The sequence below is a fragment of the Chinchilla lanigera genome, unplaced genomic scaffold (assembly GCF_000276665.1).
Source record: "Chinchilla lanigera isolate Chin_1 unplaced genomic scaffold, ChiLan1.0 scaffold00077, whole genome shotgun sequence".
Lineage (NCBI taxonomy): Eukaryota > Metazoa > Chordata > Mammalia > Rodentia > Chinchillidae > Chinchilla > Chinchilla lanigera.
The window spans coordinates 7,055,631-7,072,552 of record NW_004955478.1 but is presented as its reverse complement, the minus strand read 5'-3'; the positions used below and the strand labels follow the sequence as shown (position 1 = coordinate 7,072,552).

General features: G+C 44.3%; 1 protein-coding gene across 11 annotated transcripts in view; it reads right to left on the bottom strand.

Moving 5' to 3' along the window:
* The window catches only part of Bptf (bromodomain PHD finger transcription factor), a gene marked incomplete at its 5' end in the record, with an annotated part of 97,936 nt that overhangs the window by 16,199 nt on the left and 64,815 nt on the right, over positions 1–16,922 (bottom strand). For 9 of the 11 annotated variants that reach the window (XM_013503185.1, XM_013503188.1, XM_013503186.1 and 6 more), the window contains 6 exon segments: positions 2,259–2,484; positions 2,747–2,829; positions 4,314–5,236; positions 5,903–6,125; positions 10,066–10,283; positions 16,427–16,535. In XM_013503185.1, the coding sequence (XP_013358639.1) occupies positions 2,259–2,484; positions 2,747–2,829; positions 4,314–5,236; positions 5,903–6,125; positions 10,066–10,283; positions 16,427–16,535 (1,782 nt within the window). 11 annotated transcript variants of the gene reach the window in all.

Here is a 16,922-nt window from a genome sequence, read left to right as displayed (position 1 = left end):
AAAGAAAGAAGGAAAGAAAGAAAGAAAGAAAAAGTGAACACGGAATTATTTTATCAAGAACAAGCTCATGGTGGAGGAGGAGGACACAGCAGGTGGGGCGCTGTTTCGAGGGCGGTGTAACTATCCTGTAGGTACGGCACTGGCGGGTTGCGGCCTTGGAAAGTTTACATTAGAACACAGAGTGAAGCGGAACGTAATCGAGGACCCTGGGTGATAACAAGTCATCAATACTGGTTCATCGATTTAAAAAGTGCCGCAGTAACAACAGGGGAAACTGTGGGGAGGAAGTGGGTGAGAACACTGCACCTTCTGCACCCATTTTTCTATAAACACCTAACGGCTATAAAAATAAACCCTACTCAAAAAGAAACACAAGCAGAAAAATTGTAAGATGAGGCAGCTAAAGAATCAATCACGTATCTTATACAGTAAAATCATGACCAGGAATTGGGACAGTGGTGGTGGTAACAGGACCTGAACCCAGGGCCTTCACACAGAGTGACAGCCCCTGTCCTACTGTTCATTTGCAATTTCTTTTTTTTTGAGACAGGGTTCTGTTATGTAGTTCAGACTGACCTTTAAGTATGTCTTCCAGGCTGGCTTTGAACTCAGGACAACCCTCCTGCCTCAGGCTCCTCAGTGTGGGGATTACAGGCTACCATTTTATTTATTTTTTTTTTTTGAGACAAGGTCTCCCTCTGTAGTTCAGGCCGACCTGGACTCACTATATAGCCCAGGCTGGCCTTGAACTCGTAATCCTCCTGCCTCAGCCTCCTAAGTGCTGGGATTACAGGCATGCACTACATATTTTCTTTCTTAATTTAAAAATTTTCATCCTCATGAGATTCTCTTTCTATATAAAATGTCTTTAATATGAATACTTACATAAAAATAACAAAACATGGTCTAAAATTACCTAAGAAAGATAGACTATGGAAGATGTTGTGGTGGAGTTACTTGTTTTGGGTGTAGTACTGGGGAGTGAACCAGTCCTTGCCCTGAGCTGCACCGCCGCATTCGGTCCCAGGCAGAATTCAGCCCTGAGCTCGTCTTGCTGTACTCAGCCTCCCCGGTGCTGAGACTCCAGGCGTGTACCAACGGGCCCAGCTTCGCATTCTCTTACTTATTATTTTATCATTAAAGAGCTCATCTGAAAATTCTTCAATGCACACAACCAGTTTATTTATATATAAAGGTTGAAGCCACAGGTTCCCCTATTTTGTGCAGACTGGGGAGCAGGGACAGTGTGATGAGGCTTAAATGCCAAATAAATATTTGTTGAATGAACTGAATGGACACACCACACGACATGTACTATTCTACAGCCTACATTTTCTGTCTGAGCGTTTATCATTGAGAATTTTTCCCAAGGACCAATTAATTAATTAATTAATTTAGTTTAGGTACCAGGAATTGAACTCAGGACCTTGCGCTTGCCAGGCAGGCGCTGTGCCGCTGAGCTATACCCCGGCCCTTCCTGAAGAATTTAAAGCCAAACAGTATTTCACACTATCTTGGAAAGTGGAAGTCCATTCTGTGGAGACCCCATGTCTTCCACCCAGCTGGGCTGGCACTGGGACTTCCCACAGCAGCAGCGATGAACCTATGGCACGAGTGCCACACAGGGCTGTTTATATCACCGAGAGCACCCAAGGCTAAAGAGCTCCTACTGAGAAATACGAGTTCCAATCTCCATGCAGTTCGGGCTGGCCTTGAGCTCACTTTGTAGCCCAGGCTGGCCTTGAACGAGCAATGACCCTCCTGCCTCAGCCTCCCCAGTGCTGGGATTACAGGTGTGTGCCACCACGCCCGGCTCTTCCTTTCACTTTTTAAATAATTTCCAAAGAAAGTAAAAGATCTGTAATGCTGCCCTACAGAATCAGTTACAAGTTAGGGGGTAAATTTAAATGGGCACACTTTATTTCTTATACTTTGCAGATTTCTTGTCTTCTTATATAAAACACAGTTCCAGACAACCTTTGGCACAGATCATAAAAGGTATCCAAACAAAAAGTAGTAAACATTTTGATGAAGGGATTAACCTCAGAATGGCCAGAGAATACACAAAAACACATTCTCAAAATACCTAAAAATACACACTTAGAAAAGCTCTATCTTGTTTCAAAAGACTTGCTTTTTAGTCAATGTACTACATGTACAGAACTGTAAATTCTGGGGGGCAAAGGCTGAAATTTTAGGCTTACCCAAATGTTCGAGGCAAGACAGAAAACCCCGGCACGGACCGGGCGCACGCTCACCTGCGCCTCGATCTGCAGCTCTTTGTCCAGGAGCGCTCTCTTTCTCAGGATCTCGGCTTTGAGCTGCTCCTTGTGTTTGAAAAGCAGCGCAGAGAGCTTGGTAGCATTCTGCTTGCTCCGCTTCTGTTCCACGCTCTCTTCACGCTTCCGTTTTTTCGCCGCCTGTTTTTCTTCTTTATCTATCTTATCCAAAATATACTTCATCACCTGGTTACATACAATCATTCTAGAGAAAAATATACAACCTATGTAATGCTGGACGTTTCACTCTGAAAGGGTTACACGAGGCGTCTAGGTCCCTACGGGCGCCACGCAAGCTTTCTGTGACTCAGGCTGCAAACAGTAACGGAACCCGTCAGGAGCTACTTGTGCCCCAGTTTACTTAGCAAACTTCTACCGAGATAAAAATACACAAACTTACAACTCTCGTGCGTGGCAGGCTAGAGAAAAGGGACCAACACACAGCAAGGCCCTATGTTTCTCCCTACCTTTGATTCTCTTCTCTTTCAGTGGGAGTCAAGGTCTTTTTCTGTTTTAAATGTTCTATTACAGCATTATGCTTCATCACCACCTTTAGAACAGAACAAATCCAAAAGCGCACATTTTACAACTACAGTTAGTACACAGAAAATAGTAGCAGAAGTCAGAGCACACGTTTTCCAAAGGTATGGTAAGATTTTTACATTATTGAAACAAATGAAATTACATTAGCAGCTGCCAAGTGTGCCTGGGTGCTTACCACGCTCTCGGCACCGCCTTAGGTACTCGACGACATTTCACCTATTTCTCATGACAACACTGGACCACAGATGTAATGTGATAAACAATGAGAGAAAGAAATTAACCAACTGGTCTGAGATTAAGTAGTGAGTAATTCAGCCAGAATTTCCACTCAACTATCATGCTCCAAAGGCTGTTTTTATGTTATGCTCTCTTCTCAGGCATTAATTTTAAAGACTTGCTTTCCCACCCCTCCTTTGCGAAGATTAGGAAGGAAGGTACCAGAATACCTCATTGTACAGATCACAGAGTGCTGAAAGCTAGGTGACAGTGCACGTGGACGCGTAACGTATTAAATTTTACAGGGATGTTACCTTACATCTTTAAAATCACACACATGACCCATGTAATCATCAAAATGATTACATGTGGCTGGGGAGAGAGGAGTTTTAATAAGGCTACAGATCAGGGGAGACAAGGGAGTCTCCTGACTTGGTAACACTTGAAACCCACACTCAAGCTCCTGCCTCGTGCTGAGCAGAGCACGCTGCTGATAAAAAGGAAGTATTCTCCAGTAACGCCATAGGTTGTACTATGGTGTCTGTTTTAGTACAGTGATTCTAACTCATCTAAATTACCTTACTTCACTTAAGTAGCACTGCAAAAGTCCCTGCATAATGGCACTTTTTATTTAAGCTAAGAAGAATATATATTTTAAACACTTTTATAAAAATGTGGCTGGAAATGCAAATGAATTTAGTCTGCCTGCAATCTGCTTAGCCTTAGTCTACACGCAAACTAAGGAACAGCAAGTAACTTCAAATGAAGTGCTACAGCCTGAAGTGGCTTTAGGACTTTGTTACACGTTCAAGTTTTGCATTAGTGATACTTAAACTCCAAACTCCATTCTTCCCATCTTGGTTCTCCCAAAATATAGATCGTTTCTTTTCTTCTTTTTCCTTTTGGTTATTGTTTGTTTTTTGAGACACGGTCTCACTTTGTACTTCCGGCTGGCCTCAAACTCACTATGTACCCCAGGCTAGCCTAGACCTCATGGCGATCCCCCTGCCCCAGCCTCCGCGTGCCGGGATTACAGGCATGCGCCACCACGTCCAGCTACACCGTTTCTAACAAGCACTTGACTCTATATATCAAGAGAAGAGTTTCAAACCATTGGAGGTGTTCAGTGTTTCTGGTCCATCCAGGGCTGCTTCTGAATTTAAACATCAACAACTGTGACTCATTCAGGAAACCTAATACAACCAAGCACTAAGTCTATCGCACAGCACAATAATTCAAGCTACTGAACATGCTGCTTTGACTTCATGACTTTACCTGTTTCTGAATGATTTCCCTTTGGTTAGAAGCTTGGAGGGTGTGTTCACGCTTAATTTCTATCTGTTGCTGCTTCTTCTTTTGCTGCTGATCCCTGAGTTGCTGAACCCTTTGCAACTGCTCTTGCACACTGGCTGCCTGCACTGTAACCACATTCTGAATCTGGTGAGTCTGCACAGCACTGCTTTGCTGAATTTGAACAGGTAACTGCAGTCTGATTTGCTGGGGCACAACACCTTGCTGAGCCTGTATCTGAGCCACAACCTGCGGCTGGATCTGAGAGAGAACCTGGACTTGTTGCAGCTGAGGCACAGCAATGACTTGGGGCTGCGGCTGCTGTATTTGTAGCTGAGGACAAGGTGGGGCGGAAACAGTAACTTGATTTAACGTTTGTCCTGATGAAAGAGTTTGAGTTGAAGACTGTACCTGGGGTTGTGGCTGTGGCTGGCCTTGGGAAGGGATCTGGAGAGATGTATGTGGCTGAATTGGAAGCGGTTGTGAGGCTGTAGTCTGAACCTGGGGCTGCTGTCCGGGAGACACTTGGGATGGAGTCGACGGACGTATCCGAGGCTGTGGTGGGCTCTGGACTCGCACAGGAGACTGTCCTTGGACATTACTCTGAGGCTGACACTGTGCTGCAACCTGGGGTCTGTTGGATGACTGTGCTTGGGTTGGCTGTGCTTCGGAAGGGACGAGGGGCGGAACAGCTGTGTGGGTCTGAACTTCCGGCTGAGTCTGAGCTTCAGGCGGAGCTGGGGAGTGGGGCTGGGGCTGGGGCTGGGGCTGGGGCTGCGCTGGAGGCTGAGCAGTTTGTGGCTGGGCTTCTGCAGGACTCACACTTGGTGGCTGATCTGGTGGCGGGGGTTTGGCTGGTTGCACCTGTGTCTGGGGCGACAATTTACTCTGTTTCTGTTCCCCTGATCCTGTGGAAAGGAAAGACAAATCAACTCTTATTATTCTGGAACACAGCCTGTGCTTCAAGCGGAATCTGAAGGACACTTCCCTAAAGCTGAGAATTCTGTATTTCAGTAGAGATTTAAACTTTTGAAATGCTTTACTTAGGCACGCTCACGCTGGAACTCTAAGGAATGAGGGAGCTGGAGCCTGCTCCTTGGCCGCCCTCTGTGTCCATCTCTACCTCTCCGGAGGGCTGGCCTCTACAGCAAAGCACACTGAAAATGAGCCGCGCCGGCACTCAACCGTAACTGCACTGCAGCCAGCGGCTAACAGATCGCTCTGGACCTGCAGCGCTCAACTGCAGGCTCTGGGCTGGACGTATCTGCCGGCCCTGAGATTATCCTCGTAGCTCCATCCGTGCCTACCAGGCTTGGGAAGCATCAGCAGTTACCATGACAGCCTTTACTGCACCCCATCTTTACACACACTGTGCGCACGCACACGCACGGGAAGGAGCGGAGACAAGGGCGCTGCAGAAACAAGGCATGAAAACACCGAGACGCTGTGAGGTTGGCTCTGCCAACGGTCGAGCTCAAGGGCTGAGGCGCAGCCTCCTGCAGGAAGCACTGGTCCTCCCGTCCCCAGCAAGGAGTGGCAGTGACGTCCGTCCTTCAACCGACTCCAGGGCCTACCTGCTGCCGTGGTGGAGACGGTCGTGGTGGTGCTGCTGGCGGCCGTGGCTGTAGTTGCCAGCGGGGTGAAGAGAAATCGCTGGACAGTACCATTCGGCATTGCAGCCTGCATGAGCTGCTGCCCTGGCCCGGGGAGTACGGTCACCCCCTGAGGTATCAGCTGCAACTGTCCAGTAGTTTGACCTTGTCCTTGAATTACTACTGTCAAACCCTGATTGCCACCCTGTGGATAAAACATGCACATGTAGTATCCAAAGCAACAACCTGTAAAACATTTCAGCTGAATCATTCGTATGGCATAAAGATTAACAGAAAGAAAAAAATCTGTACACACATATCTCCATCTCTCCGCGGGCTGACATAAAAGGAATGTAGGTAACCTAGAATAAGAGGATCCTGCCGTTCAGTGCGAAAAGGCACAAATGACCCCGAGCTCCAGCTCAAGTTCCCCACACAGGCGGAGAGGCCCAGTGGTATCTCGGTCCCCGAAAGCTTTTGTTTGAAAACTCTGCCTCAGGTGACAGACGCGGCCATCGTTCACACACAATGCACACGTGGCCGTGCTTTCCAGAGCTGTGCAATAAATGGAGTTTGTGCGCTGTATCTCTCTACAAGCAGCGCCATACTTCCAGATCCAGAAGTCTCAATATATATGTAAGAGCACTGAAGTGAGTGACTGTAGTTTCCACCAAATTCTGCTTTTTTTTCTTTTAATTGTCTTTTGTGAGACAAGGTCTCTCTATGCAGTTCAGGCTGGCCTTGAGCTCACTTTGTAGCCCAGGCTGGTCTCGAACTCATATCGATCCTCCTGCCTCAGCCTCCCGAGTGCTAGGATTACAGGCGTGCGCCACCACACCCAGCTAAATTCTGATTTTAAACTGCCTTAAATTCGTATTATTTTGTATTTTAAAAATCACCTTCATATATATTGCCTCATTTAATGCTCACAGTGGATGGACTTGAGACCCAGTGAAATAACAGAGTATTATTATAATTTTATAATAATAACTTGAGACCCAGTGAAATAACAAGTATTATTATAATTTTATTCCCACCTAAGAAACTCAAGTGAGAGGGCTGAGTGTTTTAGCTTAGTGTCAGAGTATCTGACTGGCATGTGGGTTTGATTCCCAGCAGGGCAAGAAAAAAAGAAACTCAGGTGACAAAGGCTGAGTCCCTTCAGAGGAAGGGCCAACAGCCAGAGCGACTTTCAGCCGACAGATCTCCCAAACAGCAACGCCAATGAGACTGATTCCAACATGCGTGGGATCAAATTGGGTGATAAAGAAAAGTGCTACTTTCTTGTCTGCTTTCTCCCACATAGGTTTTTGGAATGCATTTCTCTACCATAAAGCAACTTCCTAATAGTGTTTGGAGTTACATTTTCTCTTCACAGATACTGGGAGAGAGTTTTCTGTCACTGAGAGCTCAGTAGTAATGAGTGTCCAGCCAGCAGACGGGGTGATCTGCTGTATGGGTAGTTTATAGTAAAAGACCAAGTGTGAAAGCAGGCCATTGGCTACAGACTAACTTCCCTGACTCCGCGCACTATTAACTAGTAAGCTTGACTGCCGGGACCTGTGTAGAGAACTAAAAAGCAAAAGAGAAACAACCCTCCAACAGCCGGCGGTGAAAACTGACGTCGTGCAGTCCCCGTCCTGAGCCCCACATACTCGTGAGTCTCTCCAACTTTCTTACTTCTAGTTTTCTGAAACACTCTGCAACGCACCCTGGCCTCGCTTCCCTCCGCTCCCCAGAGGTGCGCACCGTGTGCACTCCCACGACAACGCTGCATTTTCACGGGGCTCTGCATCTCTATAGGGCCGCTGAGAGTCCCGGCTGCAGGAGCCCATTTACAAAGAGCACAGTGTAAGGGACACGGAGTCTCACACCCGGCCCCACACTCCCAGGTAAACTGATGCAGCTTTGTGCAGCACAGCTTAGTTTTGCCTGTTTCTGCATTTTGTACAAATGGAATGTATGTATGTTTGTGTGTGTGTGTGTGTGTGTGTGTGTGTGTGTGTTATATGTGTCTTCAGCTCGGTATTTTTTATTTTGTTTTTTGAGACAGGATCTCACTACGTAGTTCAAAATGGCCTTAACTCACTATGTAGCTGAGGCTGGCCTTGAACTTGCAGTGATCTTCCTGTCTCAGCCAACCAAGTGCTGGGACTACAACCACACCCGGGTTACAGTTCATTGTTTTGTTTGTGAGAATTCCCTGTGGAGTTTTTGTACAGCTGTGTGCAAAGTCTATGATTACTTACTACCGTGAGACTACACCACAGTTTACTTACCCGACTGTGGATGGACATTGAGGCGGTTCTGAAAGTTTGACTTACGCTGCTGTGAGTATTTGTACCAACATTATCTGGGTGCTCAGGAGTAAGCATTTCTCTGTGGCTGTATCTAGAAGGAGAACTACTGGGGCCTGAGGCGTGCACACCTTCAGCTGTACTAGGTCATACCCACAAGGTTTTCAAAATGGGTCGCCGAGTTATATTCCTATCAGTTGTATATTATAGTTCATTCTGCTCCTCCTATTTGCTTATTCTTGGTTTTGCTGGAGATTTTAGACTCATCTCACAGGTAGATGTTTTTATTGCTGTTGTTATTTTTTGGCAGTGGTAGGGATTGAACCAGGGCCTCACATGTGCTAGGCAAGTGTTCTATCATTGAGCTCCATCTCCAGCCCTTAAAAAAAAATTTGGAGACTGTGTCTCGTTTGGGTAGACGCAAACTTGTGATCCTCCTGCCCCAATTTCCTGAGTACTGGGGATAATGGGCGTGTGCCACTATACCTGGTGTGAAGGTTTTTGTTAATTAAGGGGAATTTACAAATCCTTCCCTTTGTGGTTAGTGTTTTCTATTTAAAGAAAACTATGAAGACACCCTATCTTACCTCTGAAAGCATGATAGCTGTCCTCCTAGAGCTGAGTTAATCTACAGAATGTGGCAAGGGCTCAGTTTCACCACTTCTCCTTTACATTCAGTTGGCCCAGTGTCCTTCCTGAAGTTCACCCTTTCCTCGGTGGTCTCCAGGGCCGCCCTGTCAGGCAGCAGAGCTGCCACGAGCGGAGGCCGTTCTGCACGCCCGTCGGCCTGCCCGTGCACCTCTGCCTCGGCTCCCCGCTGAGCGCGTTAGTGCGGCACCCCAGCAGCCCCACAGCAGGGTATTCATCGCACACAGGAGCAAATCCTCCTGTTCTTTAATAGCTATTCTCGATCCTTTCAACTTTTATGTAAAGTTTTATCTAAAACATAATTTAAAAATCAGCTTGTGAAGTTCCACACATGAAAAAGATTTTGATGGAAACTGCATTTATCGCTCAACAGTGGAAGACTTGATAAAAAAAAACTGCATTGTGCAAGGAAGCAGCCTAATGTACTCAAATTTTATTTTTCTCATGGAAATCGGACAACTAATAAAATCTGGGTGCCTGAAAGGATTATGTATTTCACTGGTGTAACCCATCCAAGGACTCTCTAGTTGGGACTCACATTATCTTGCCCATAAGAAGTACTCTTGTTTGATTCCAAGAAGCAGCCATTTTCTAAAATAAGTACACTTTTTTCTTTTTGATTCTGGAAATTGAACCTAGAGCCTTTGTGCCTGGGTACATTCCTGGCCCTTTCTTATTTTTTGAGACAGGGTCTTGCTAAATTGCCCAGGCTGGGCTGGAAGTCACAATCCTCCTGCCTCAGCTTCCCAGAGTGTGACATTACAGCTATTTGCTACCACAGCTGGTAAATAAGTACCTTTTTAAACTTATCAAAATAGGGGCAGGAGATGTAATTCAGTGGTACAGAGCTTCTCTACCATGCACGAGGCCCAGCAAGCTCCTCTGCAGCACACACACACACAAAACCCACCCAAAACAAACACACAAACAAAATCTTAAGGTTCCCAAATAAGTACATTTTAAAACTTACAGCAAAAATAAGTAAGGTGGCCTCTAAAGTTAAAATGAACTCAGGCCGGGTGTGGTGGCATATGCCTGTAATCCCAGCACTCTGGAGGTTGAGGCAGGAGGATCGTTGCGAGTTCGAGACCAGCCTGGGCTACAAAGTGAGCTCAAGGCCAGCCTGAACTACACAGCAAGACCCTGTCTCAAAAAGACAAAAAAAAGAGGATAAAGTTAAAATGAAGTCATACTACTTACGTGGCCCTGCGTTAACTGTGTGAGCTGAGCCATGGTTAGCTTCACCTGTCCCTGCTGGGGGCGAGGTGGCTGAGGCGCTGAAGACGGCGGATTTGGAGTGGATGTTCCTGAAGTTAAGCCTTTCTGCCCAGGCGTGGAGGGAGTGGTGCTTGAGGAAGAAACTGCAGTGGAGACGGGCTGGCCTCGGATGATCTGTGTCACCACTTGTTGAGGAGCACCTGGACGAACAGCAGAACGCCCTGAATGCCCATGCGCCCTGGCAGGACCCTGAATTACAATAACTCAACACCTCGGATGAATGTATTCTTTCCAGTGTTCAAAGACATGGACCCAAAGGGCCTGCCCGGGTGACAGTGAGTCTGTTTCCGTTAGGCCTGCTGACAGCCATGAGCCAGCTCTTCCTGCTGACTGTAGCACAGTGAAAAAATAATACTCTTCCTACAAACCCGAATCCAAAATGATGACAGGAAAGACAAAAGAGAATACACGAACATGCCTTTTGTGTGGTTGTCTTTTCTTAGAAATACAGTAAAGATGGGGCAATAATTAGGTATATAATAAATTTACTGGAATTTTACCAAAATATGAAGTATTCTCATCACCCTGGGCCAACTTCATTTACAAACAAACTTCTCTCTAATCCTGTGACAGGGAGTGTGGAGAAGCCCGAGGGAAGCACCCCTGTACCCGCATGCTGGGGCAAGTACTCGAAGGCTGCGTTCACGGCCATCGGTCAGCAAACGTCTGCTAAGTGAGAGATGTCAGTGAGGTGGCTCTGCAGTTCTCTAACGTCTCCCGTTCTCCTTTCACCTGCCGGAACCAGAAGCAATGGGGAGTTTTCTCCCCATTAGTAGGAATAACGATATGGTGGCTAATCTGACCCGCACAGACTCATTACTAGCTGGTAAGTAGGGCCCGTCTTCCTTCCGTGAATGCAGCTCTCTCCATGCGGATCTTTAACGGCTAAGTGGCATCTCATATCGCTCCACATGGATGAAACCGAGGCTGTTTTCACATTCAAAATACTTTTTCTTCATTAAAATACTGTAGGGTGAAATCACTGCTTGTAAATTTTTATGTGCTTCTAATGATCTCCTTAGAGCGGCTGTCACAAAATACTAGTGAGTTCAGAGTAGAAACGTAACAGTCCCATTCACACTCGCACTAACTCTGAGGGCCTACCTCACTGACCCCACAACAGCCCAGCAAGCAGAAATGATCTCACGGCATCAGCGCCTGGACTTCCTCCTTTGTAACGGAAAGTGAGGATTTAGAATGGTCCCAGCGCATGTGCTTCATTTCTGCACTCTGAATTCCCTCCCCACACTCTGCCGCTGTGCACTTTTACTTCTTTGCTCTTCCCCTCAGGGCGTGCACGTGCCAGGCAAGCGCTCAAACACGGAGCTATTCGCCCAACCCCAGTATGCATTTTCAAATAATGTTTTTTTAAAATTTTATTTACTTCTAAATCTCTAAATATTTTTTATGTGACCAAATAGATCAGTCTTTTTTGGGGGAGGGCGGGCTTTAATTATTGCTTATAAAGCGCTCCTGTATGCTTTTTGTTTACTTGTTTTTGGTGCTGGGAATCGAACTCAGGACCTTGCGCTTGCCAGGCAGGCGCTTGTGCTGCTGGGCTGTATCCCTGGCCCTCTCCTGTATTCTTGCGTTCTCTCATCAGATGTATACTTAAAAGTATGTTCTAGATTATCATGTACTCCATGTTGTGAGTCATTATACCCCCCAGTATAAGCCAAGTTTTAAATTCCCAAACTATAAACCAATTATTCTACCATGACTTGTTATTCAAAATGACACCTTTGTCACACAACAAATTCTCATATATAATGCTTTCTTTTTTTAAATAGCGTCTCGCTATGTATTTCAGGCTGGCTTTAATTCACTATGTAGCATGGGCTGGCCTCAAACTCACGGCAATCCTCCTACCTCAACCTTTCAAATGCTGGGATTACAGGCGTGCACCACCACGCCTGGCTATAATGCCTCTTCAATTGTATCTATCTGTATACTTTTTTATTTTTGTTTTTTTTGGTACCGGGAATTGAACTCAGGACCTTGCGCTTGCCAAGCAAGCGATTATGCCGCTGAGCTATATCCCTGGCCCCGTATCTATCTGTATAATTTCCTTTGGTATCACGCTCCTCAGACTTCACATAATATGCTTTAAAAACTGGCACTGCTAGGTTTTCCTCATTATGCCTCCTTTTAAATTTTTCTTGGTTATTTTCATTCCTTCAAGATGAACCAATGACACAGTGTGGTCAAGTGCTTTAAATCTGAGGGTCTCTGGGTTCTGCAGGACAATGCAGGTAAAGTTTTTAATTTAGGTGATCACCTAGTACAGTTGCATCGCTATCATAAGCATCGATCAAAGGACTGGTCCTCACTGATTGTACAACGGTCACTCAGATAACCCAATCTGTATAAACTACTTTTAGATTAGCATTAAAACGCAAATTTAAAAGTTGTCAATTTCCAATGAGACCCTTTTAAGAAAGGTCATGTGGTGCTCGGAGACAGCTAAGTGAGCGTGACCCGTGAAGTGGGGAGACACCTCGGACACACCCACCTTTCCTTGGCCTCTCCCAGCCCTTGTCCTCCTCACTGTCACCCCACTTTCCTTCAGTGCATCTGGACCACTCCCACCTAGGGTTCTGCATCTACAATGACTTGGCGTGAAAATCTTTCCCCAGGGAGTGGCATAGCTCTCACTGCCTCGGACCTTGCCTTAAAATTTTCCCTTCCCTGGCCGTCCTTTCTAAAATCCAACACCCCCTGCAAATCATTTCCAAACTCGAGCTCTTCAATCCTGCTATCTCCTTCCCCTCCGTTTTCCAAGGCATTTACTGTTCACATGTTATATGTAAAATTTACATATCACTGTGCACAGTGATATGTTTTTAAATACATACAGGAATTTCTCTAGCTTTTCTCTACCTCTCCCCCTGCGCTGTAAGATTCATGAGGGCAGTAGTTCTGTCTGACTAGTTCACAACTACCATTGCAGGGGCCTGGAACAGTGTCAGCCACACAAGTAGTGACATGCACTTGTTCAATGAATAAACGAACATCTGGAACTGGGAAGCAGACAGATCTAGCCTGAGTCCTACCCGGGTTAGTACTTTGAGAAATTATGCAACATTCTGAGTTTTAGTTTCTTCATCTATGAGCTGGGGATAATATTAATACCCACTTTATATAAAAATTAAATGAAGGTTTATACACCCTCCCACAGAGTAAATGATCAATATATGGTAGCTGCTACTACCACCACCACCACCACTGCTACTGCTGCTACCGCCACCCCACCCCGCCGAGCCCGTTATTTAAAGGTAGACTGGCTAAAGGACCTTAGGTACTAGGAGGCCAAGCGGGGAGCTGAGCAGCTCACTGCACACACCCCATCTCTGCACTGTATGTGAGGCTTCAGGAGGAAAGCGGCACGACCCCAGGCCCGGGCGCCTGGAGGTCCAGACTCACGTGTGAGTCAGACGTCAGACCACGGAACGACAGCTGTGGAAGGCGGTAAGGAGCAAAGGCTCTGTACACCTAGGCTGCTAGCTAGCAGTGTTTATAGTTCATATGAAATTTTACCAACATCTTCAGTTTTCTAAGAATATTACCATTTAATAGCAATAGATTATATCTTCTTCTTTCATTAGTTATCTTTTAGTTATCTGACTAACTGGTAACCCTAAGTTTTAAAACAGAATAAATACTGCATTTTATCATCTCTGTAGCATTAGGTGAAATAACCCTGAGGCAAAAGCTGCGTAAGCACAGGAGACTGCTTTGTGTTAAAGTGAGAAAAAGGAAAAATTATGCCATATTTCAGGTGAAACTTGTACTGTATCTGCAAAATTAATAGAAAATATTTTATGAGTCTTTCTGCCTGTGCCCTGGAACTATTTTATAAGGAAATTATTTGTTTCCTACCCACTTTAAACAATTTCAAACTGGGCGAGGTGTCCTATGCCTGTAATTCCAGCACTCAGGAGACTGAGGCAGAAGGATCATTGCAAATTCGAGGCCGGTGGGGTACAAAGTGAGCTCAAGACCAGCCTGAACTGCCTGTCTCAAAAAAAAAAAAAAAGACAAAAAAAAATTTCACCCCATGAAATCAGGATGACTGAAATTCTGTTTAGTAGGTGTTTTGTTTTTGGTTTTTTGTGTGTGCCAGGAATCGAACTCGGGACCTTGCATTTGCCAGGCAGGTGTTTGTGCCACTGAGCTATATCCCCGGTCCCTTATTTAGGAGGGAATACTATGGCAAATTTCCAAATCTCTTTCTTGGATATGAATCACTGAGACTTTGAATTTATAAGCACAGGATTTAATTATGCCTTGTTATTAAAATAGATTTGGTTTCTAAGTATGGATAGTGAGAATTCTGGCAAGTCTTAACACAAAGATACCTATACAGAATTCTCTTTGTGTTTTTTAAAAAAAAAAAGCTCCCTGTATGTTTATTGTACTTTCTCATTCTGAATTCTGTGAAATGGCCATTTTTCTCTCCTCCCTCTAGACTAGACTTGTAGCTAGGCGTGGCAGTGCATGCCTGAATCCCAGAACTCTGGAGGCTGATACAGGAGTGTCATGAGTGTGAAACCCCTCTGGACTACCCAGTGAGTTTAAGGCCCACCTGACCTGCATAGTGGACCCTGTCTTAAACAAACAAAGAGTCTTGCTATAGCAGACTGGATTGGCTGAATGTTTTTTGTCTTTTTTTTGTTTTCTAATATTATTTGCTCTTTTTTTGCTCCTTTTTACCTAAGACTTTTAAATACATTTTCTAAATTCTGTATAGACTTAAGAATATGGATTTTTAGGGGCCAGGGATATAGCTCAGCAGCACAAGTGCCTGCCTGGCAAGCACAAGGTCCTCAGTTCAATTCCCGGTACCAAAAAAAAAAAAAAAAAAAAGAAGGAAACAATGTGGATTTTCGGTAGTTTTATTAAACAATGTATTTAAACTACCTAGACTAGGTGTTCAAATGCTTGTTAAATAAACTGAGTCTACCTCTGAGTTTAGCTTCAGTGTTATGATTGGAAGTTGCTATCTGATAATTTGTAACTACATATTGAGGTTCCTGTAATATAAAGGTTACTTAGAACATTAATTCTTTAAAATATTTCCAAGTAAGCAAAGGTTATTAGTACTACGTAACTTAAAATATTGACTTCTATCTTTAGTCTAAAAGTCTGGCCATTACACATTCCCACTTCTTTGCAATTTATTAAGGTTTTAGCTATGGCTCTAAGACTATTTTTCTACATATAGCTCATAAATATTTACAACGAATGTGCGTTCCCGAAGACACAAATATTGATACGCAGTAGTCTACTATGCTCTTCTTAATGCCAGCTTGATTTTAAATAGTTTTATAGGTGCTTTAATAATAATTCATAAGAACTCAAGATCCTGTACATTTTCAATGAAATCTTTGTCTTTAAGCCTATTTATTTAAATTTTAATTATTAATATTATTACTTTTTTTGAGATAGGGTCTTGCTGTGTGGGTCAGGCTGACCTTAAACTCACTAGTTTGCCCAGGCTGGCCTCAAGCTCGAAGTGATCCTCCTGCCTCAGCTTTGTGAATACTGAATGAGAACAAAGGTGGACTTTTGAGGGATTAAAGGTGAGCACTACCATGCCTGGCTTCTAGCAAATTTAAAATGGAATTCCTGCCATAACTGTTTTTTTTTTCTTTTCGTAAATACTGAATTCTACTCTTCCCATTATCAGTAGGGCTATTATTGTTCTTTCTTTCTTTCTTTCTTTCTTTCTTTCTTTGGCCTTTATATCATTGTCTTTGACCACCTTGTAGGTTACGTTTTAAAGCTATCCCTGCAATTTGATTTTTAGTGTCTCATGAGTACGTACGAATTTTTAAAAAAACTTATTCTTCACAGCCCTCAACTTTTAACATGACAGCTTAACCCTATTCATATTAACTGTGATAAACGGAAGTCTGGTATTTCCTTTGCAATTTTGTTTTACACTGTCTGTTTTACACATTTCCTAGCTGTTTCATTGCTTTACTGTCTTTTGCCATACAAACGTTTGCTTGTTTTCTTTACTTGAATTGCCTGAACGTATACACTCCATGTATTAGTTTCTTTTATTTTTGATAAACATAGTTTATTTTTCTCTCAGTAGCAACGCCAAGAATAAAATAATATCTATGGATACAATATGCAGTGGATTAGAAATTCAGCATGGTTTGAATTATTCATTAAAATCGGCATTTTCTAATTTGTACAGCCCAGATACGGAGTAACACAGGTTTCCCAGACTAGCTGTTTAAATGAAAAGCGGTCATGCTGGATGGAGGGGTACCTGGCTGCACCATCACAGGCGTCCGAATAATTGCCTTTCCCAGCGTTGACTGCTGGAGGGGCGTCCTGATCACTGTCATGCCGGGGTGGAGCTGAGGCCCTGTGATTACCTGTAAATGACACAAAAGACGATGAATTAAAATGTTTTTAAAAATTAAAGTACGATGGACTTAAAACATAAGATCTTTAAACATTCTATACTGATAAAATATCTACAAAAAAGATGGAGGCTCTTGGATATCACATTTTAAGTTACACTAAGCATCAGAACAAAGGTGGATTTCTGAGGAGAAAAACTTTACTTCAAATGGGATCATATGAAAGTCTCTGCCAGTGGCACCAAAGACAGCCTACAAACTAAAAGGGGAGGAGAAGACTCTCTGCTCTGTAACTACTGCTCACAGGACAATGCTGCGCCCTTTTTCTCCAAGTTGCAATCTGTATAGGCAACCCAGAGAAGGTAAGAATGAGGCGAGGAACTGAATGTTCTTTCCAAG